Source organism: Pezoporus occidentalis, unplaced genomic scaffold (genome assembly GCF_034315485.1).
Source record: "Pezoporus occidentalis ecotype Australia unplaced genomic scaffold, CSIRO_AGI_Poc_V1 ctg15, whole genome shotgun sequence".
Lineage (NCBI taxonomy): Eukaryota > Metazoa > Chordata > Aves > Psittaciformes > Psittacidae > Pezoporus > Pezoporus occidentalis.
In genome coordinates this window covers 7,660,961-7,684,419 of record NW_026913316.1, presented here as the reverse complement: position 1 = coordinate 7,684,419, position 23,459 = coordinate 7,660,961, and the positions used below count along the sequence as shown (strand labels likewise).

Sequence of the window (23,459 nt, the reverse complement as noted above, 5' to 3'; positions counted from 1 at the left end):
TTGGCTTGGAAACTGAGTAAACATAGTCAGGAAGTGATTGAAGGAGCATGGACTGCCAAGATATAATTTATTGTTACTTTCCCACACTTTAAAGTTCTGTTCTTTGGACTCCAAAATTATTGATATAATTAAAACACTAGATTGCCAATCCAGAAGTGCCTGATACTTTCTAATTCAAATGTTACTGCTTATTTCAGTTCATTTTAAAAGCCTAGTCATCTATTGCAATGAAATCTGGAAAGAAATTATTCCAACAACATATACACAGGCCCATATATATACTTACAGATACATACATAAACTTCAGTGCTATGAGTCCCTTAAGACTGTATGGCCATTTCAACCTAAATTATTTAAGCAGCTACAAAACAATTCCAGTATGGACCAGATGAGCCAGTAGTAAAGCAGGCAAGTCTTGTAATAAACTATGAAACCTCTGCTGTACTTAGAGCTGGGACACTACTTTTAGAAGAGAAACCAAACTCAGCTCTCAGGGGTAGCAGGAGGAAAGTCTTCTCTGTCAAAGAGTCCACCTCTGTAAGACGGCAACCCAGAAACTACCCCAAGATAAGCATGCTAGGCAAGGTTGGTTGCTGTATTCCTTCCACCAGCACACGTAGAACAACTCCTTGAGAACAAGGGGTCCCTGGCACAGGATATCCCAAAACTTCAGTCAGCTGCTAGAGGTAACTGAGGCAGCGGCAGAAGCATTTTAGTGGTGAAGGGTTTGAAGGGGACCAAGAAGCCAGTTTGTCCCTCAGAGGAAGCTCCATCCCCTTGCTATCTCTGTTGATTGTAACTGCACTTCAGCTGCATCACTGTCCTCAGTGGGTGTGCCAGGGCTTCCACTCCTTTGCCCTCTGAGTTTTTCCCTACACTCCTCTGTACCTACACTGCACTCCTTTGCTTCTCTCCCCCAGCCTTTACACTTACCCAACTCTTAACACGTAGAAGCATGACCAGAATGTGATATAAAACATTTTTACATTACATTACATTTATAATAATTGGTATTTTGACATTATTCCCCTTTTTTTTCCTATTATTGCATCTATTTACATGAAGCAACAGTTCACAACAGCATGCACGGAAATGAACATACCTTGTTACTTTCAGTGGGGTAATACATTATAAGCAACCTGCAATGCAAAGTCTGCCTTCTAGTTATGATTGCAATGAAAATTTGCCCTCAAGTATCAATTCCATTGCATATCTTTACCATAAGTCAGTTGCCTAAGTAGCAATCATCAAACATCAATAAACTTTCTGCCAGCCCTTTAAGCACATCTGTGCCAGCTAATTATAACACTAACATTAAATTATAAAAAAACACAGATTTTCTTTCTTTGCAAGATGAAACATTTCAAATACAGACCAAATTATTGCTTATTATGGCTTTCCACCTTGGCACCAATAAAGAGATACAGAAAGTATAGTGTTTGATTTACAGCCATTAATCTCCCGTAGCCTCTCTTCTGAAACACCCTCAGGCTAGAAAATAAATAGTCTGTTGTTCCTGAAGGACATGTTTTGTATTCCACTAAAAGTACCAGCAAAACAAATACAGCATTTGCTGGTGTTTCCCATTATCAAAGCAGAGAAGCTGCAACACTTAATATTTCACACCTCCTTTACACAGGAATGTGTATGTGTAAACTGTATGGATTTCTGCAGTTTCTTTTGGATATTTAAAAGAATACATGGGGTCAAAATAAACATTTTAATGGTTAACATTATTTTACAAATTAAAACTCATGAAAACCTCCAGTACTTAATATCTTGAAACAATAATGCAGTTCTCTTCTGGACAGAATTTCTGCAAACTTGAGGATACTGGGAAGTAACTCCAATTCAAAAGAGGTTCAGACATCTTTGGATTTTTTTAGATGTGTATGAATTTTTAAAAATACACAAAACTTGAAGCAAGACATTGGTATGAATTTCCAGTAATGCAAAGACTTCTCAAAGTCTTTCTCAAATTCCTCAAACGACAGACAGGCAGATACCTCAGATATCCTGCACAAGCCATGTAGTTATCCTAAGTAGCTGTCCTGTAGCGTATGAAAAAATATCGGGGGGGGGGGGGGGGGGGGGAAGTAATGGATAAGAATCAAAAGCTGCTTTCCTAGATTTGCTGAGATTCCTCGGAGTCAAGTCAGTGTTTATTAGACACAGTTAACGTATAATTGGAGCATCAAGTTCCAGACAACCAAAACAGAAGAAAAAGCATGGCAGCAGGTAGACAACAAATATTGCCTACATTTATGGAAAGATTTAAATGTTTCAAAATTTCTTAGGAACTCTGGCTTTTTTCATTTAAAAAAATAAATCTTGTCTGATTAAATTAACTTGTTAGAATACTTGCTCTTTAATGGGCATCCATGAAAAAAGTATAAATTTAAAACCTGAAAACTTTCAGTTCATATTTGTATTTTATCAAGATCTGTTCATTACTTTTTCATCCTTGGTGAGATGTGTCACATTTGTATATGAATGAAGAACTGAATCTTTTAGATTTTGGGTTTCCCTTCATAACGAGTTTTTTTCCTTTTTGGGTACACACAACAAATTCTTTGAAGATCAAGGAGAACAAACAGCCTGCAGTATTTAATGTTTAAACTTTTCTGATAGAGAATCTGTCTCTAAAGCATACATTTGGGCACTTACATGTAGGGAAGGAAACAGAAGCTTTCACTGCTAAGACGAAAACAAAGATATCTTCAGTGGATGTAACTGAGATCTCCAAAGAACCACTCATAACTTAACGTGATTAAAGACAAAATTTAGAGAGGGAACAGTGCTTAGCCTGTACAGCAAAGTTGTTCCCATTACACACTTCTGTTCTTCCTTTAAGCCTGCTTTCTTCAGTTCCCAAGATCAAATAATTGTGATCCTACCTGGTGTTCACCACCATCTTGTCCAAGAAAGTTCTGGTTTTCCTATACTCTGAATATGGTGTTTTGCTTCTTCAGTGACCCAGTCATTGACTTCACTATTTTCATGTACCCTGCCCAATTCCTGTATCAGATGAGGAGGCTGCAGGTAGAAAGCCATCTTACTGTGACACTATAATACCTGCTTCTAGTGCTCTCACTGCACATAACCTCACAGTTGCATGACGCTACATTCACTTGAGAAAGATCCCAGAATTACCATCAAAATCTACCACTGAAGAATTCCACAGAGCAATAAGCTGATGTATTCTGTCTTTCGGGAGAAGGAACTCAACTGTACTACAATTCTTCAAACTAGTTGAAAGAATAAAAGCGGAAAAGAAATTATTTCTGCAAGTTGAACCATTTTAAAGTAAATTTCTGCTTTCAATGTTTTATTATTTCAGTTAATGAAGGTGCAGATAATTAGAGGATCTTTTTTCCTCAGAGAACTCTTCTTTTTTCTCCCTGTCAGTGCAAGAGACAAGTAAGCAAAAATAAGTCACACTTGAGTATCAGATTAATTTATACAATTATTGACCAGAAAAGATTTGGTTGCCTCCCCCTATAAAGACAAAGCATTTATCAGGAAATGAACACAAAAAGTCCCGCTGTGACTGTCCCTCTTTGCTACATACAGTCCATCTAGCTGTACACACTCAATCACCAGGCAAAACTAACATTGAAACTAAAGACATTCTCTGCCATTGACTTGATGGGGACAGAATTTCATCCTTTGCACCTTGAGTAGACAGCAGATGCATCAATACACTGTGGCTTTTTTTCCTCCCAGTTAATAGCAGAATTGAAAATTACTAGAGAAGTCACCTAGACCAGACCCTACCAAGATATTCTTCATGGCAACTAAGCAACAGATCAAACAATGTTCATGCATTTTATTGCATACCTGAGCAAGTTAAAGTAAGCAGGCCCCAAAGAAAACAAAGTTTTCTGATTCAGTTCAAAGATTCACACAGATTAGAGAATGAATAATGGCAGCTTCCCAAGTTTTTAGGCTATCCTAAAGGTGGAAGAAGTTCACATTTTATAGTCTCATTAAGAACTGTTTACATCTCAGGCCATAACAATGTCTAGGCATGAAGACAACACTATTTGCCACTGAAACTGAGAAACTGATTTTGATATTTAATGTGTCATATCTCTATATGTTGGTTTTTTTTAAATCTCTAAACAGTAATGAAACATATCCTTTGTAAAATGGGATTAAACAGATATGTAAACTGCCATGTGGAACTATGGTCTATTCAATTTAGGAAGGAAATAAAGGTTTCTCTTTTTTCATGACTCAATCAAGAAGCCTTCCAAGAGGCCTCTTAAAGAGGAGAGGCTCCCTGTCTCACAAGTGATGACAGCAGCCCCTAAATCAAGTGTCACACAGCTTCAAACCCTATGGAGTCATCATTCATGCTTGCAAGAGGGGAAGGAGAAGCCTCCTTCCTTGACATCAATGAGGCAAACACAGAATACTCCTTCTGCTCTCCTAAGGATGATTGATGACTCCTCAGCAGCTGAAGTGTGTGACATTTGATTTCACTCACTGATAAGATTGTGTCTATCCAAACACCTTCTATTTAATGTTTCCAGGGTCCCTACAAAGCTGTTCGTTGTGAGGTTTTACACAAAGCTCAATTGTTCAATGATTAATGAATTTTTCAGCAATAGAAGAAAATTTTGTAACAGAACTTTGTAACTGTGCCCCTTGATATCCTAATCACAACACAATATAAGCATCCAGGTTCTTAAAAAAAAAAGTTGAAGATCTTCCCTCATTTGTCAAATGATACTTAGGGGGGAAAACAGTCAAGGAAAAAAAGCCAGTTTTATTCTACAACACCTTAAAATATACACCATAGGTTTGCCTTCCAGAAAACCTAATGGATTGCTTGATTAAAAATATTTTCCTAAACTTTAAAAAGCAGATTTGAACAATTACAGATTTCAACAGACTTGAAACATGCTTCATAGTGTTCTTATTTTTCTTACAACACCAAGTTATTTCTTATTTTGAAACAATGCAGTCAGCATGATTTGAAACTATGCTTTATAAATACAAAGCCCACTTTTGGCTATAGGTTCTAAAACCTACCTTATGTTGCAACTAGTCATAGCAGAGGTCTTGTTAAATAAAATTCTTTAATATCATGTAAATTACACAACACTATTTACACCTATTACAGAGCTCATGCTCATTTGTTCTGCTATTAGGATTGATATTGCATTAACTATTCTAAGAAGCTGTATTTTTTTATCTCCCTTATGATATCACAATCAGGAAATGCAAGAATGTTTTGAGACCCTGATTTGGTAAGTGCCATGTTCAGCTGGATTCTTCCATGCATGCCCTTGGGAGCTTTAGCACTTTACACAAAATTCGTGAATCTCTGATAAACACAAGAATTGGGCAACTCAGAAGGCTGTCAGAAAATAGTCAAAGGGAGCTAAACTGTACTCCAACAGTTTGTCATTTATATCTGTATGTCTTTTTTTCAGTTTTTTTAAGGTCAAGTGCTTCATATATTTCTAGTGTGAACATTACTTTCTTACTCTCTAAGTTTGGTAGTCAAAAAGCATACTGGTAAATCAGAATACTGCAGTACAGCCAGAAAAAGATAATGAATGTGGCTATCCTAAGCCTTCAGAATGGCATTACTGTCAAAGAAAAATGCTCCACATAACCTTTATCATTTTTCCAAAACCAGCCCACCAGAAAAAAACAAACAGAAATTCCAAGGTTGGACTTGCCAAATGTATCTTTCATTTAAATTTTGAAACAAAGGCATTGCTTTTGCCAAACATCACTGAGCTTTGCTGAGGCCTCGCGTGAAAAAACAAGGGCTCTGACTATTTGGAATTCATATTTGATGTAAAACTTGGGATGGTTCCCACTTTATGCAAATAAGAGACTGCACGTTACCTTGAAACTTTTTAAATTAAAAATGATACTGACACAGAGCTGTGCCAAATTAACTCAGAGATGATGAAATGATTATAAAAACATGGGTGTTACAAACTGTCTTGGCACTTAAAGACATGATGAAGTTTCTGCTAAAACAAAAATAAAGACTGGTTTTGAAGTCAACATTGTATTTTTGAAATATTACACTCTTAAGGAATTTAAAAATAATTAGGTACAAAATCAACAGATATTCATGTTGAAAAATATACTTATAAAAAACCTTTTAACATAATGATAGATTTCTAATGCTGACAAACTTTAATTTCACAGACAAAAGAAAACCCAACCCTTAGGTATGAACTTTTGGACAATAGTGATTGGTCTATAATATAACCTTATAATATTAACTTGTATTTTTCTTTACTAAGAAAAAATAAATAGCTTTTCTTCCTAAAACAGAAATAAGAACCAACTTATGCTCTCTCTCATTGCTCATTATGAAATACATTAAAATCATGCTCAAAAGATGCCCATACTCAAAATTATGCCAGTAAATGTTGTTAAGGACATCAAAGTTGACAGGTGAACAGGAGCTTACAACATATAAGGTCTCATTTTCCAATTTGATGTGTACTGCCTCAAATACTTGAGCATATGATATGAATACTCTCCAGCTTGAGGGAGACTTTTCCTCAATTTTCCAGTAATGATAACATGTACTTTGGGATAATGTGAAGATTTTTTTGAAGACTATGTTTGTTCCACAAACAGCCACAGTTCTACCGAAAGTAGCTAATTAAAGTGGTAACAGGTAATTCCCAAATTCCTTTCAGTATCACATACATTAGGCAACAGGGAAGTTGAATTCTTCAAGGAAAATTACGTTCTGAAACTGTCAGACAGTCTTTACTTAAAAACTGGATTCATACATAGATATGGGTTTGTGTGCATCGCTTTTCCCTTCCTGCTCATTACTCTTCAATGGAGTCAACTCCAATTGGATTAGGATAAATATTTAAACAACATTTCCATAAAAACAGCTGATCATCTGGAAGATGGAGAACTTACTGGTGTGCACACTGAAAACACTGAGCACTATGCGCTCAGAAGTAGATTAAACTTCAAATAACCTACAGGGAAGAAAACATTTATGAATACCCAAACTGGGAGAAGTCATGATGGGAGGTATGGGAGGCACAGGATGGGTGGGAAGAGAGGCTTAGTATTCATTGCTAAATATGCATGTGTGCGCCTAGACATCTGTGGAATACAAATACAGAGAAATACAAATAGTTGCCAGAAACAGTTGAAATGAACAAAAAGAGAAGAAACCAGAGAAGACTCTTGGAAACCTGCCATATTTCCTCTAAGCATACAGTCCACCTACTTGGCAAGTTCACAGGGAAACCCAGCTTGCATCACTGTGACTCTCAAACAGTCCTTCCCGGGGAATGCCTTGAAGAGACAATGGTTTTTCCAATCTGTGGCCATAAGATGACCAGACTATTTTGCAGCTGGAACTCCTTCTTTGTCCAAAAAATTCAAGGACTTTCCTCTTACCCAGAAGGCATCTTTAGCTATGAAAATGTTCCATTAAATGGTTCACCCTTCACCATCTGCTACTGTTCAGAAAAACTTCATTTTAGCATTTTCTAAATTCTGAATGCTTAACTTTGAAACCCTGAAAAAGCATTTTCTGTTTTGGAAATTCGCAGTTCTGCAGTCTTGCAGATTTGTTAAATGTTGGTATTATTCTTAAAATAAATGTCTATTTAAAACAAACCAAAAAGTGCTAAACTAACAGCTTGAAAGCCTTGCACCTACCTGTTGTTTCTGAAAAATATAGGTTGTCATCCTCTATTTGGATCCATTACTAAAGGAGAGACATGCTTTTTTTATTGATTTCATTTATATTTATGGATAGAAATGGAATGCATCACCCTGAATTTCATTTTAAGATCACACTGCCAGTATACTACTGTTCTCACTGATATTTTCTTGTTACTTTTCCTGACCTGTTCTCTCCAACAAGCCTCCTTCTACTCCTCCAATTTTCCTAAGTCCTCAGCTTATCCAGTAAAACCAATCTGAAATCCAAGCTTTTCATTCAATTCACTTCATTATCATCCACACCACTTGTCTATCACATTGGCTACTTCACCACAGGAGCCCAAATCCTGCTGATTTCAGGTCTCCTACATAACAGTCACATTCAAATCCATTCCTTTCCTTAAAAGTGATCAGACACTACCATACCCTCCTCAGCTCTGCAAAGCAACTTTTCAGCTAACAATAAAACATTTCCATTGACCTTCACAGTTCTCTCTCTACATCTTGGTTCCCATCAGATCTGTCCAATGTCTCTCACATCCTTTATCAGTTGCTGATGTGGCTTAAACCCAGTCTATTTGTCAATTATTAGGGTAATGTGAGGTCATGACCCCAACCCAGTTCCAACTCCTCTTTGCACATCTTTTCCAGTCTTTTCAATACAGAACTAGGCCACTGCTACTGTTTAATGAGCAGCCTAAGTTTCCATCTAAGAGCCACAATTTACCTCTCTCCTTTCCTGGCAGGCTCCAATCACCCACTCTGCTATTACTCCATATCTGGTCCTGACTTCTGAGGGGACAAGGGAAGGCCTGCAGACCATACAGAGAAAAGATCCTAAGAAACAATTGGCTAACTGCACATTACAAGTGAAGACTTAAACTTCCGTTGTGCAAGAAACCGTAAGTTATTCCCTACACCAAAAAAAAAAACAAAAACAACAAACTCAATTCACGTTCAAACCAGAGAATGGACAGTCACCACTTGCTCACCTGAAATATTTGTTTCAAGGAGAAAAGTGCCCGTCTCAGCTCCCGTCCATTGGAATTGTAAAGTTTTTCTGGGGGTAAAAAGAAAAAAAAGACAACATAAAGAAGTTAAGCATAAACAAAACTGTCAACATGGCAAAAAAGTAGGACAGATTTCAAAAGAGTTGAAGAGTCATAGTGCCCACTTCCCATCAGACTGCTGTTACAGAAAGCAGCTTTATTTTATTATATATATAGGACTTATTCATCAAAAAAGTGCACATAAAACCAGGGTTCAGTTGTCCATAACTTCAGATGGCATCTCTCAGGTAAATTCACAATAGCTTTAACAAGGTCAGTAAGAAACAATATTCTAAGGATTTTCTGTAAATGCCTACTCTTTCTACATTAAGATAAATTTAGGGCTTATTGAAAGTACCAGATAAGTCTCAAAAGACTCAACTGAGAGCACTCTTTGCTTTTGTTATCAAAGCTAGAGCCACTGAATCCATCCTTGACTGCCTTCCCTCTAGACATTCTTTTCTCATGCTCTCATCTTTCTATTGTTAAATCCTTTCTGCAATGGCAATGAACATTAATACCAGAAATAGTCGGACAGTCTGTTCTAAGCATAATTCAAAACAGTGTTTTATTCTCATGAAAACTGATCTTGATCTTTTTCTAAGTAGAGCAGAAGCCTTCTTTTCATCATCCAATACTGATATAGATTACTTCATTTATTCCCTTACTAATGCATACTCACAGAAATAATTTAAAGTAGATGAAAGCATCTCCTCTGCTTTCTGAACCCTGCCACAACATTTGTGCCTTTGCAAGAAGTCTTGGACTGTATATTTCAAGTTTATTATATTTGGAAGTGATTTGCAACTATGCATGGATGGAGCAGAAGGTATGCTTTAAGTCCTCCTGCTCTATTATGTTTTGCATATCTGATAAAGAGAGACTATACACAACACTTCTACAGTCCTAAATTCAATTTTATTACACTAATGTACTCTGAGGACAATTACAAAGAAAAATCAAATCTTTATGGTCATCATGACATACTTTGCCTCACACACAGATCATCATGAAAGGACCATCTCTCCAGTGACCAGTAGGTCATGCAGTAAAAGCTGGAGTGCCCACAGAGTGGGAATATTCTTACGAGAAAATGAAATACCAACCCCAAAGTTTGATTTCTTACTTTCCCTTGTTTATTTCTCTTTTAATTGCTACCTTACACTACAAAATCAAATTAAATTTCATTTTATTTTATTTCCCTCTCTCAGAAAGTTACAAAAAAGGCCTGGCATTTCAGGATTCAATGCATTTGTAAGTTTTTTATTTCAATAAAAGAAAGTAGATTTTAATTTTAGAAAATCATTTCTTATTCGCAAAAGTCACCTTCAACCAAAGGAAAAATGTGAGGTAAAACTTACACTTTTTTTTTTTTTTAATTTTGAAAGGAGTTTTGTTCATCCTTAATTACCTCTGATTTCAAAGGCAGAACATGTAGGAATGGCAAAACTATTGCTGTTATAAGTTGTCTCCTTCCTTGCACTGTTTATAGATTCCTGACAAAACATTGGAAGAATGGATTTCACTTCAAGCCATAAACTTAGAGGCATACTTTAATTACTCTTGCTTAAAAACTCACTGGCATGCGAAACCACATTTCTTGGCAGGATAAAGAGTAATTTTGTCAGGAAAGCTTAAAGAATAATAAAGGTCTTTTAAGACCCGGTCTGTCAACTTTACATGCCATATTACATGGAATATTCCTCTTTGAAAGATACCTCCATCTGGCATTTGTTATTACTGATTTTCCTCTATTCATAATTCACCAGCATCGTTATGAGCAGAATGTCTCGAAACAAGGCAGTACATTATCATCTTAATTAAGAGAGGCACCACTTCTTAAAGTGCTGGCAACTTTGTACATAAATATCAATGTCTTAACAAATGCCGTCTGTTGGTTTTGGTCTTAAACAGGAACAATCATCATCCCAGCCCTGGGTAAACTCCTAACGAATCATTGTTATGATACCATAACAATGGTTGCTTTCATTGGTGCATGAAGATTTTTGGTATGTCTCAGAGGAAAAATGCTGAACATTTTTCTTCTTGACCATTTCACAGAGCATAACATCGTCCTTGGCAATCAGCACAAGCAATGCTCTCCTGCTCACATGTAGCAAAGAGGACACAAGTTATCATTAGAGCTGAAGAATCAATAACTACTGGAAGCACCAAGTTTGATAATAGCTGTGGCAACAAGACAGCACATGTAGCAAACGTTGGTCTCACACCTCTTTTGAGGAGGAATAGTCATGGAATCATAGAATAGCTTGGGTCAGAAGGGACATTTAAAGGTCATCTAGTCCAAACCCCCTGCAATGAGCAGAGACATCTTCAAATAGATCAGGTTGCTCAGAGCCCTGTCCAACCTGACTTTGAGTGTTGAGAGAAGTCTTCTCACTTCTGACATCTACTACCAGGGCGCAGCAATCTACACAGAAACAATATACATTTGCACACCCAAGTTTAAGCCAATGTACTGCACAGGTCACCATATGCCAGATTATACTTTTACTGCATTTCTGTGTTGTTTTTTTAGAAAACAATAAACACATACACACTATTAGACATGCACAAGATTTTTTGTAACAAGGTCTTTTAAACACACTGAGAAATGGCCTTTCATGCTAAAGCACAGAAGTGACTGTAACTCACATGGTGCATCTCTGGCAGAATTGTCTTTGACTGATGCCTATGGCTTTGAAACAGGAGTCCGGCCTGCTGCCATCGCTACAAAAATCTCCTAGGTGCTCCTAGGAAAGCTCGAAAGACCTACCTTCTCAATGCTGTGTTATAACATGTTGTAGATATGCTTGAATACATACACCAGGACTGTCTTATGCCAGAAACGGAACTTATGACCTTCAAGCAAGAAGATTCACTGTTATACTTCTCGCTGAAACTTCACAAGTCTCAAGTCTCTGGCCCTTTGGCAAAACACATTCCCAGGTCAGGTACAGGTTGGAGACATACTACACTCACACACTTCGAGATTAGAGAAGATAAAACAGTTCAGGAAGTTTGAGATATCTGACTGTATTTAGCTATTACCGGCTGAATTTCTCACAGTCATGTCCTGGTAAGCTATGCTATTTCAGTTCTTTTTTACTATGCTTCCTCAAGAAATTAAGAGCTGCATCTGTGGCTGTGAAATAGGTTTAATTCCAGGTACCTAATGATAGAAAATTCTCCTAGTGGTTCCCTCTGATGTTAAGTAACACTAGAGGGCACTGCTTATTTCTTCATTTTATGAGAGAAAAGTCACTGTGCATCCCTGGGCTTCCCACTGATCGAGCAATACTGTTTGGGATGCCAAGTGGGTAATTCACTAGCCTTGAAACCCTGCTTTTTAATCAGTAGACTGTAGGACATCCTGAGAAATCAAAAAGCATCAGCACTCCCAATCTCACACCTTCAAAATCAGTCAAGTCTTTCAAAACGATCCAACAGAAAACCAGCTACTGGTATGGGTTTGAGTTGTATCTACTGCTATGGGTTAGAGTTGTATCTTTGTGTAAGAAGCAAGAGTCACATTTGTTAAATTACCCTTCGCAGCATAATGGGTAGCTGTATATCTTTGAAAGACAAAGAAGTTCCCTTAGTTCACCAATCCCTTCTACAGGCAGAGCATCAAAGATAACCAGGCTTGAGATACAGACACACGTGAGAGGTACCAACCCACAAGTGCCTGTTCTCTTGCAATGGCAGGACTTTGGTTGAGAGAACGATTCACACTCTAAAAGAAAGCTTTTATTTATTACTCCAGGGTATTCTTTGCTTTTATTTTTGTAAAAAAATCAGCTCTCCTACAGAGGAAAAGAGAACAACTCATGCTAGCTGTAAAGGGATTTCTCTAGGTGAATTTGGTACAAACATGGCAGTGGAGAGAAGGCAATTGGGTGTACAATAGGCACCTTCTCAGAAAGCAAAATAAACCTTTAAATATCTTCATTTAGCTGGACCACTGGTGGCTTTCAAAGAGGATCCTGTATTTTCAAAGTCAGAGGCTCAGATTTCATTGGGTATTCAACTCTTTTGACTGCATGGGAAAAGGGACTTAAAGAAAATAATTATTGGTCTTTATATCCTTATTGAAAGTATCATCTTTTCATTTGCTTTCTATGGCAAAATAAGAGTTTTCAATCTGCAATAATAAAAGAAAAATAGAACTGGCTGGATATTCCTTAGTTCAGTCCCATGTGTTACACCTGACCTCTGACCGACAGGGTACCATCCTCCTCCCTTCCTTTTCCATCACACCCATTGAATTAGTCCCTGGGATATAGTAATTTATGTAGCATCAGCCTTTTGAGCTATTGGCAAGGGCCCATGAACATCTGGCTGAGCACAAATGGGAGTTGCTCTGCTTCACTTGCTGCTGCCTGAATGACCTCCACGTCTCCCATCCATGCCTCTTTTCTTAAAACTATAATTTCAAGATGAAGCGCCTTTCCTTACAAAAACATAAAAGGGAGATTAAATCCACATTTGATTACATTAGCAGTGTACCTCGTGCAGATCTAATTAAATGACATTTTAAACATTTCCTGCCATTCACTTCTGAAGTCTTTGCATGGGTCAGAAGTAGCAATATTCTCTGGCTTCCACTAGCCACTTGCAAATGCGCTAGTACTTAGAAACTAAAAACTTAACTCTTGTCTCTGCAACAATGAATAAAACATTATTTTAAGTGCTCTCTAGGAAGAAGTATTAGTGATAGAAATAATAGTAATTGTCTTTTAGAATTTAAATTAACTACCTAGGCTTCCACCAGCACAGAGGAGAGAGGGAGGGGAAAATAAAGAACAAAGAAAAATGTTTATAACTATAAAATCCCCCTCTTTCTGCAAATGCCAAGTACCACACTTCCAGATTTATCACTGCACCATTCCAATTTTAAATGGGTATTATTCTATCTGAATGAACTTACAGAAACGTAAAACTCGGTAAAAATTCGAGCAGCACAGCAAGAAGTCAGGCATGCAGGTCCAGTCCTGTGAATGGGCTTCCGGAAGCAGCCTGTGGTAGACCTCACTGGGTTACTTAAGCAGGCCCATGGCTACATATAGTCCTGCAGATCCATGAAACAACTGTATATAAAACTAATTAGTGCAGTGTGCCAGCCTTTCACTGTATGTCAAACAAATTAAAGCACTCCTCTAAGAAAAGCCCTGGTCCTGTGCCAAGAACAGGCTCTCCTTTTAATTTTGCTTTTGTCCACGAAAGCTAGTCATAAATGTGTTGGCCAGACAAGGCACTCTCCTTTTCCTCCCAGACCCCCTAGGAAATACACGGAGAAGGGATTCATTCACAGGCACATTGCCCACTATTGCACTAACACAATTGCTTCTGCTGAGATTACTTTGTTTTGCATATTGCAAACCTTCATTTTTTTACTGAATCTGATCTTATTATCTTTTTATAAACAGTTTGTGATGCATTAATTAATGCAACACGTCACATGTGAATTCAAGCTATATATTCTCCCCCTGATCCAGGGATAAACGATTAGCACTTAGCACAGAAAAAGGAGTTTTCCCATAAAAAAGAGCCCGAGGCCAAGCAAGCGGTCCACACAAAATCAAACAGAAATCTGTATGAAATGGCAGAGATTTTGGGAAGCCTGGCATGGCAACACCAAGCCCATGTCACCGTCAGCACTGACTGCTTTGGAGGAATGTGCAGGCTGCCTCCAAGGAATGCCGCCCCAGCTCCCCATCAGAGCAAAACCTCCCTCCCCTCCTTTTCATTCAGACACACAGCAGCTGCTTAGCTAATTATCTGGGACAGTGGTTCCCCTCAGTAAGCAGGGTCCTTTGCCCCCACTGGGAGAGGGGAATCCTTTGTGGGGAGAGTATCCTATTACGCCTGCATATGAGAAGAGCTGCCCTTCAAGCCCACATCCTTATTCCCTTTCTCTGTAAAGGACCCGCAGGTGGGGAGTGGGAGGAGGGAAAACCACAAAAACAGCCTTGGAGATCCTTTCCTATCACAAACCCTAAAGCCAAGCTGGCAGAGGCTTGAAACAGACGTGCAAAGAGCCACCTGCAAACCCCAGGAAGCTCATGGGTTTAGGCAGGCAAGCAGGGAGAAATCTATGTCGGAATCTCCACTGGAAGTGAAAAATACCCGCTACGGCAAGCACTTCAGAGCAGTTCTGTACACTCACGCTTAAGGAGTTTTCTGCCTCCTCAAGAGAAGGCATATGCTTTCCTGTTGCTGCAAGACAGCAGAAATAGTCCCCTGGATTTCCACAGGGAGAGAACACACTGCAGAAATCCCACTTTGGGAAGAAAGATTGGAACTAACTTTTATTCACCATTTCTCTGAAGCACCAAACATCCCAATTTCTATCACAAGGGAAGGAACATAAAAGTGTCAGCACAAGAATGACTGTACATTTAAATTCAGTGACAAATGTAACCCCCTCCTCCCGGTGGAAGTGTCCTCCCCATGAAGCATACCCTGATTCTTGCTCCTGTATTTCCAAGAGATGTGAAATGAGATTCAATCATTTGCAGGAAAAGAAGTAACAATAATAAAACCACAGAGAAGAATGATGATCCTGAGTATGAGGAACCAGAGACACACAAACAACAGAGAAACAACACAAAGAGAAGTACAGAAAAGGGGATTCAATAAGAAGCAGAACAGACAGCAGGAGAGGTGCAGGTCTGGAGTGTCACTAACATGAAAACAATAATGCTTTAAGAAAAAGCAGTAATGCTTACTATCACCTACAGAGAATTAAAAATAAGGAAGCATGGGAAGACTGGGTGAGAAAATGAATAATTAATGTTTAACAGAGAGAGAGAAATCATCCTTTCAGGGCAGGTTCTTTTTTTTCTGAACACATCATTCCTGAACATCCTGAAGACTCCCCCACTCTTGCTTCCAGGTTTTAGTCAGCACTTGAGATTAATTACCAACATTGCTGATAACCTACAGCAACATCTAAGTAAGTAGATAAGACTTAAAAGGAAATATTTTTCCTTTTACTACCAATCATATAGTTGGTAGAAGGGACACTTTACAGCCTTCATCATACTCCACTCTGGGAGCCTAACAGTTATTGACCGTTTCTACCAAACCTCTCTTTATTCTGCTTGGCTTCAAGCCCTGTGTCATGGATAAACCATTAGCCACAGTTTTCCCCTCTCAAAGCTCTAAATTACTATCCCTTTACTCCTGTGGAGCCATCCACTGCATGTGGAAGTAGGAAGGACATTTGTCACACTATCTGTACAAATTATGGCAAACAAATTTCAATGATTTACCCTAAAAGGAGATGCTAAAATGCAGCAAGTGTTTACAGAGTTAAGTGCAAACGGAAAATTAGCTTTCGTCTACTGGGTTTTGGAGATTACAGCCATGGAAGCTGGTACTCTGTATGTTGTACTGCATTATGCCAAGATTGAGATCTTAAAAACTGATGGTGTCTAAACTTCCTTTCACTATTGCCATTTCTAACTTACCTAGTGTATTAAGTGTCCCTGCTTACTCAAAGGCAAGCAAACGGACCCGTAAGCTGATGTTGGCTGAGAGAAGGATGATGCTGGCTGTCACAAACAGCTAGTACTTTTTCCCTTAGTTTTATACTTCTGTGCTCGCTCCTGTTTTTCCACCTGTACTGCAGAAACCTGTCTCAGCTGTCTTCTGCTGCTGTGGAAAAAAAGAATGTAAGCAATAAAAAAGCCCAACAGCAGGAGAACACAACAGCAGGTTTTACTTAAATTATGAAATAAAGTTAGAATGGGACATTAAAACCCAGAGTCAACAAGGAATCACTTAACTGCACAGAAAGCAGAAGCAGTCTGATACCTACTGATAACTTTGGACACATGGGGAAAGCCTGCTATGGGAAACAATGGCAGCGAAGCAAGTACACTGTGTAGGTCTGTGGACATAATACAGTTCTAGAATAAACTGCTGAAACAGCTCAGTCTCCATTCCTTGAAATAAAATGCAACACTAGAAAGGCACAATCAAAAGTTAAAGCTTTGCCAACATATTAACAAAATAAAGACCCTGTGCCTCTTCAGCCTGTTCATTCCAGCTAGGTAACAGCCACCATAGTGTACTTCCCTGCAATGATTTATTTATAAAGGTCTTCTCCACTTGAATGCAAAAGGCAGTAACATGCTCTTTAGTTCTGAAGTGCAGGAAACGGTACTTCACGTTGATAACTTCAAAGGAGTGCACTTCTTCATGTCCAAAAAATGCTGTGACTGTTCTTCTGTAAAAGTCAAAGGGTTGCAGGAGGGAAAAGGCTGTAAAACAAGGTCATTATTACAGCACCGTATTACAGCAAGTGGTGATGGAAAAGACTTAAGAGGTCATCCTGTTCATCCTCCTACTAATGCAAAATTGTTCCTTGGAGAGTAATACAGTAGGAAAGTAGTTGTTATACTAAAATATAGGTTACATAATTCAACAGAATGGGGCCAGGGAAAATTGCTAGAAAAGAAAATAATATAGAAGAACTTATTGCTTTGTTTAGAGATTAATGAAAGCAATCTGAGGCTAAAAAATAATCATAAAAAAGCATATGTTGAGGCCAATCTTTAATGTTTGTTTCAGGTTACAACTAGGTTTCCAAATTGCTGACCTGGATGTTTGTGCTTGAACAAGCACATCAGTGCCTCCTGGATTGCAAGTTCTTAATAACAACATCCTAGTCCTGATTTGAGTTTTCTGGTTTTATTCCATTTTAAATGCAAAGCCAACATGCTGCCCCGCATGCTCAATTGGTATTAGTAAACAAAGAGCAATAAGCAAATTGTAGGAACCTATCACCAAAAAGAAAGGACAAAGTATTTAGGCATACGCCCTCTACCCCAAGAGTTATGGATGCCTTATCTGTGCTGACAGCTTGGCAAAAGGCAAAACATCCAAGCACGAAGGCATCACAGGTTTGTGCCAAGAACATGAATGGGCTCCTGAGCTTCAAGTTCAGACCAAGATTTACTGTTGCGTAAGAAATGAACAAAATACGTCAGGGGCTATCTATGAGACCAGGTTGTTTCAGGGATCCCAGTCCATCCTCAGGAAGCACATCAGGATTTAACTAACCTTTGGATTTCAGAGGAGGCAGCCTCCCAATTAACTGCATGCATTCAACCCCGTCAGATGCCATTCAGAAATTTAGACAGCAAGTATGGATCACTCATTTGCTAGCAAGGCAACAGGCAAAAGGTCATAAGCAACAGCTGATGCTGAAAATCTCATAAAGCTGCTTTTCCTAAGACTGCTGCTAGCAATTACAAGTGTGCGCATCTTTAAATTCCTGGGCCTGCATTGCCTATGTTCATGTGAGACTTTTCAGTCTCACAGCTACACTGCTGGGGGTAACAGCTTCCAACACAATGCTGGGTTTCTTCGACCATTTGGAATAGCCAAGGCCATGCATCCACTACAAAACCCCCTCATACAAAAAATAATAGATGTGCCTCTACTGACACACAGAATACAGATTAAGGATTAATATTTGTACTTGAGCACTGCACAGAAGCATCGGTCACACAGTCATGAAGATCCTCCTGGAACGCTTCTCTAGAGGAGGCACCTGAATCCAGTGGAGGCTCATCTACAGGATTTTTTCACCAAAATTAATTAAAACACAGTACAAGCAAAGAATTCCAATTGAAATGCCACAGCATCTCAGAGATATTTATTTCAATATTTCCGTACATTTAATGGCAATAATATTGATTCCTAAAACTTTATTTTCTATTTCAAATTTAATTTTCAGACCTTTCCAGTCTGCAAACTCTTGCAGTGTCTCTATATAACACCCTCTTCCTTATATTAAACAACTTCACTTGCTGCTCATCTTTCCTAATCCTCTGACAGTTCTCCTTGTGTGCATCCTCTAATGAATTCACATCTCTAAATATCCAAACCCAGCCACAGCAACTCAACTGCTCAAACCCAGACACTGCAATTCAACTGAGGCATTACTAATTTTGAGTAAAGAGGAGAAAGCACTTCAACAGACAGACTTGTTTTTTCTTTAGTATTAGAGGCACACAGCAAAGAACAATCTCTTAAGTAATTGTGCCATAGTTCCTAGCAAACGTGATCTCAGTCAGAAACATCAGGCTAGTCAACCAGCTTTGTTCAAACAACTTGATCTATCTTTTTCCATATGCCTTGATGTGTTTTAAGGTTCTTGAAGGATGCTTATTTAGGATACTTGAAAATTATATTTAAATTAACACAAATTAAGTTAACAGAGGCTGATTTGCAACAGAGAGCGAATGAAGAAATACCAGAAGTACAGAAGGACAGAGTGCAACCTAAATAGTTTTAGCAGATGTCAAAGTAATTCAGGTCAGCAAGTTTCTCAGCATTCTGAAATTGTTGGGACACATCAAAAATGCACCATTTTGGCAACTGAAAGGAGAAAAAAACCCAAGGAGTAAACTGGAACTACTAAGATCTCAAGCTAAATCTATGCCAATGCATGAATCTCATCTGATGTGGGTACCAAGTCAAGCATGTGGCTCGCGCTCATGCAGTAGCCTGGGGAGGATCCACTGTCTGCTGGACAACTTACCTCCCAGCATTTCTACCAGCTGCTGCACCATATGCCTTGCCATCTCCTGGGTCACACTGGCATGTGTTGGGCACAAGTGGCTGGTACATCACAGTCTTACAGCAAAAGGGACATGAACAGGCATCCCAAGAATGTGGCACAGGCAGTGTGATAAGCTTAACACGCTAGGAGGGGAGGTAACACCACAGAAGAACCAACAGTCTCAAGCTTCACATGCCTCACCCAACAGCCCCGCAAGAGTGCACTGCAGTTTCTATCCTTTACTCCTGCTCATTTGTCCATCAATTGCTACTTTTTGTTGCTACTCAGGTTGGTGTGAATGTATAGGCTTCTCCAGCAGTAGAGACATGTTTATACTCTTTTAAGGACCTGTCCATCAGACTGCAAAGATTTAACACTTAGGTACTTCACATCCTTATGAAAATGAAGTAAAAGCAGGTACCGCAACTAGGATGAAGGGATGTGCCCAAAGCCACACATATTTAAATTGGGAAATTACTGATAAAAGACTGTGTTCATCAAGCGGGAAGAACGTTTTTGGAAATTCTTCCCCATTATCACAGGTATCAGAGATATTCCAGGAACCAGACGTATGATGCTGGCTGGCTCCGCAGCTGTAGAGTTGGATGTAAGAGCGAAAGAGAATACAAAGCAAGTACCTGAGCAATCATTTTGCCCCCATTAACAAATATAGCAAATAAAAACCTCTTTGCTAAATGCTTCTCTCAGTTGCATCTGGAAATCAGTGAGTTTGCTTAAGAGCATTAGCCACGCATAGCAGCATGAGAGAAGCTTACACACCAAACCACTCACTGCTCTGGCAACAGATTTACCCTTCTGAAACAAAAGCTGACTGACGCCACCTCAAGCAATGGTGTGCTGCCCATTGGTGCACCAGCTCTCCATCTCTCTCACTGTCTGCAGTGATGGTGGCCAGCCAGGCCCTGAAGCATGCCTAGCCTCACTTACACTGATTTCCTGCTTAAGCTTTCCCTCCAACCTCATCCACAGCTTTTCTTATAGTTCAAATGAAAAGCGACTCAAGCTATTGGGTTCCTTTCCATAGCGTTCAGTCCTGTGCTTGTTCAAGGCACTTTCCAGGCAAGTTTGCAGGGGGTACCAAACACCATGCTTGCAGCTTAACAGCTGAACAACCCAAACAATTCTTTTTAGTGCCAGCAAACCTCTACATTCTTATTGTTAAAAACAGTAACAATAAAAAGTTTTTTCTGAAGCAGCTAAGAGGAAAGGCTAGCCCCCCAACAGGAAAAACTATCCTCACAGCACTCTCCACATACCACCTACCATCCATCTATATTTTCAAACATTCCTCAAGTGTAATTTCTGTTTACCATACCACGCAGCACTTGGCCTGAACTTGTTTAACACAAGTCATCCATCACAGTTGTAAAACATCTGACAGATGATGGAGGTTTTCCAGGACATATCAGGCCTCTTGCTTAATTTAACTGCTGATTATTTCCACCTCTAAGTAATTCAACCGAAGCCACACAAAAGGGCTCAGCTATACTAAACCTTTCTCCATTTGTTAGTAACTCAGTCACTAGCTGTAAAAAATTCTAGCTCTACTTACCTAATTAATCAGACGAATATCAACTTTATATTCACATACACTATATATACACACACATAACATATACGCACATTAGTTACATATTATATTACATATGTTCATATATACATGCATTCTATATATTAGCTATACATATTCTACACATATAAATGCAATAGTTTCTTTTTAGGAGGACACATGATAGGAAAAGCTCAACTGCCACATGCATTTGAAATTGTCATTTGTAACATAAATACAGCCAGTTGCTGTGCAAAGTGTTTCTCTGTGCAAAATGTACGGTCCTTCTACATTGGTGCCTCCCTTTCCCTCATGTTTATGGAGAACCAGAAGACCATAGTGAACCTTGAAAGCCACAGCTCTGATCCTTCTGCTCTGCTAACCTAATCTAGGGTACTCTCTATCCCTCTTCTATTTGCCAATACTGGTAAATAATTTTTCTTCCAAGGCAACCCCATATAATCAGCAATTTACTGTGAAGCAAAAGTCAGTCTTGCAGTGCAGAACATTTGTAGTCCCTCTATTAACACATGAATAACTTCCAATTTTCTGCTGTTGGCTAAAAGCTTACTGCTATTGGCATCAATGCATTATCGTTTACTGTAGCAGGAACAGGTCTTGTTGCAAGGGGTTATATCACAAAAGTTACCCATATTGTTAGCTGGACAAATACTCAGATTTCCTTATTTGCAACCCTAAGCAACCAGCCAACATCCCTCAAGCACACAAAGATGTGGAAGTTTTTACCCTGGCCGTTCCCACTGGTCAGGCCCTCCAAATTCTGTCCCACCTTACAGAACAGGCACTCCTGCCTTAGCTATGAAACTAAATAGTTCTATGCTAAATCTTAAGGCCATGAAACTATAGGTCCTATTTCAGCTGCAACGTTACACAAACTTAGCAATTCCTCACAATTGGATATGAATGCAATCATTCCTGAATAACAAAGCTGACTTGGCAAAATACACAAGGAGTACTTGGCACCATGAACACCAGACAACTTCTCAGGGTTCAGTCTTCACAGGCGCTCGTGGATTTGCATAGCCCTCACAACTTCACCAACGAAATACCATGAGAAATTCTATGTAACTTTCATGCAAACAGATTTATGACAACGGGGTGCATAAAGGTATCATTTCTTTTCCTGTTTCCTATCAGCTCAGCTAAACCAAACATCAGGATAAGGACATTTTATAAGAGCATGCAGTGATAGGACAAGGGTTAATAACCTCAAACTGAAAGAGGGTAATTAGATATTAGGAAGAAGCTCTTCACTATGAGAGTGGTGAGACACTGGAACAGGTTGTCCCAAGGCCATGTTTGGCAGGGCTTTGAGCAACCTGGTCTAGTGGAAGGTGTACCTGCCCACGGCAGGGGGTTGAAAGTGGATGAGCTTTAAGGTCCCATCCAACCCAAACCATTCTATGATTCTATGACGTATACTTTATATAAATTAAAACAATCAACTAGTTCTAGAGTCTTTATCCTTAGAGGTATTCAATACCTGACTGGACAGTCTTGAGCAACCTGCTCTGGCTGACCCTGCTTGGAACAGGGGAGTTGCACAAGACCATCTCCAGTGGTGCCGTCTGACATCAAGGATTGTGTGAATAGTCTTTAAACAGTTGTGCAGTTTCTCATCTGGTTGACAAAGCTGATACATGCACAAACTACAGCACACATCTACACACATTCAGCTACATAATGCAAAATTTTTGAATTCCAAGCCATAGGGAAACAATGTAACATAAAATCCATAAATTCACAAATTGACTTAGTATAAACATCATGTGTATAAAGTCTACTAAGTCTAGCAAACTACTAATGTAGTTTAGAATCAGACCCTGCAACTGGAGAGTAAAAACTGTTCTGCTTTCTGTGATTACTGAGCACAAGCACTGTATTGCCTTTTTACATCTTGCCTCTTGCAGGAAAAGAAAAAATCTTTTATTATTCCTTTTTTCTTTTCCACCCGTACTTTGCATTGCTCATTAATCATACTGACACAAGTCTATAACCATGAAACTAGAAGCAAGCAACCAGCAAGGATCTGCAACATTAAAAGGACCAGTTCCTCCCTTCAGTGTTCCTAATAAACTTCCCAGATTAAAAAAAAGTATCTCATGTGTTACTTCTTTTTTTCCCCTTGAAGAATTGTATAGAAAACCCCATTATGAAATACATCATCACATTTTCCTTTGACAGTGCACGTTGGTTAGTGGGTTACTGTAGACCTCAGGGTGAATAAATAATTCCCTATCCTTTCCCACTTCAGGAATCCTATGCAAACATAGTTGTTGTCAAACTGTATCTGAAAGGAATGCTGGATTACTTCTGTTTTGTTTTTTTTTAAAGCAAGTAATTAGTTTTGTACTGTTATAAATTTACGCTGTGTTGACTTTAGCTGGTGACTGAGAAATACAGAGAGCAAATTATACACGATATAAGGGACTCTTACAAGGACAGAAGTGTCCTGTGAGAGCAAGGCCCAAGGAAAAGCCAGACAGTAAGCTGAGAATGAAAAGTCTCTGCTTCTCTTAAGTCAATGGGATCTTTGCCACTTCCTTTGAAAGCCTTTATG

At 38.9% G+C, this 23,459-nt stretch overlaps 1 protein-coding gene across 14 annotated transcripts in view; it reads right to left on the bottom strand.

Moving 5' to 3' along the window:
* Window positions 1-23,459, bottom strand: part of FHOD3 (formin homology 2 domain containing 3) — a 373,808-nt gene that overhangs the window by 193,883 nt on the left and 156,466 nt on the right. For all 14 annotated transcript variants that reach the window (XM_062610938.1, XM_062610941.1, XM_062610937.1 and 11 more), the window contains exon 4: window positions 8,673-8,740. In XM_062610938.1, coding sequence (XP_062466922.1) covers window positions 8,673-8,740 — 68 coding nt within the window. The remainder of the gene's footprint in view (window positions 1-8,672; window positions 8,741-23,459) is intronic.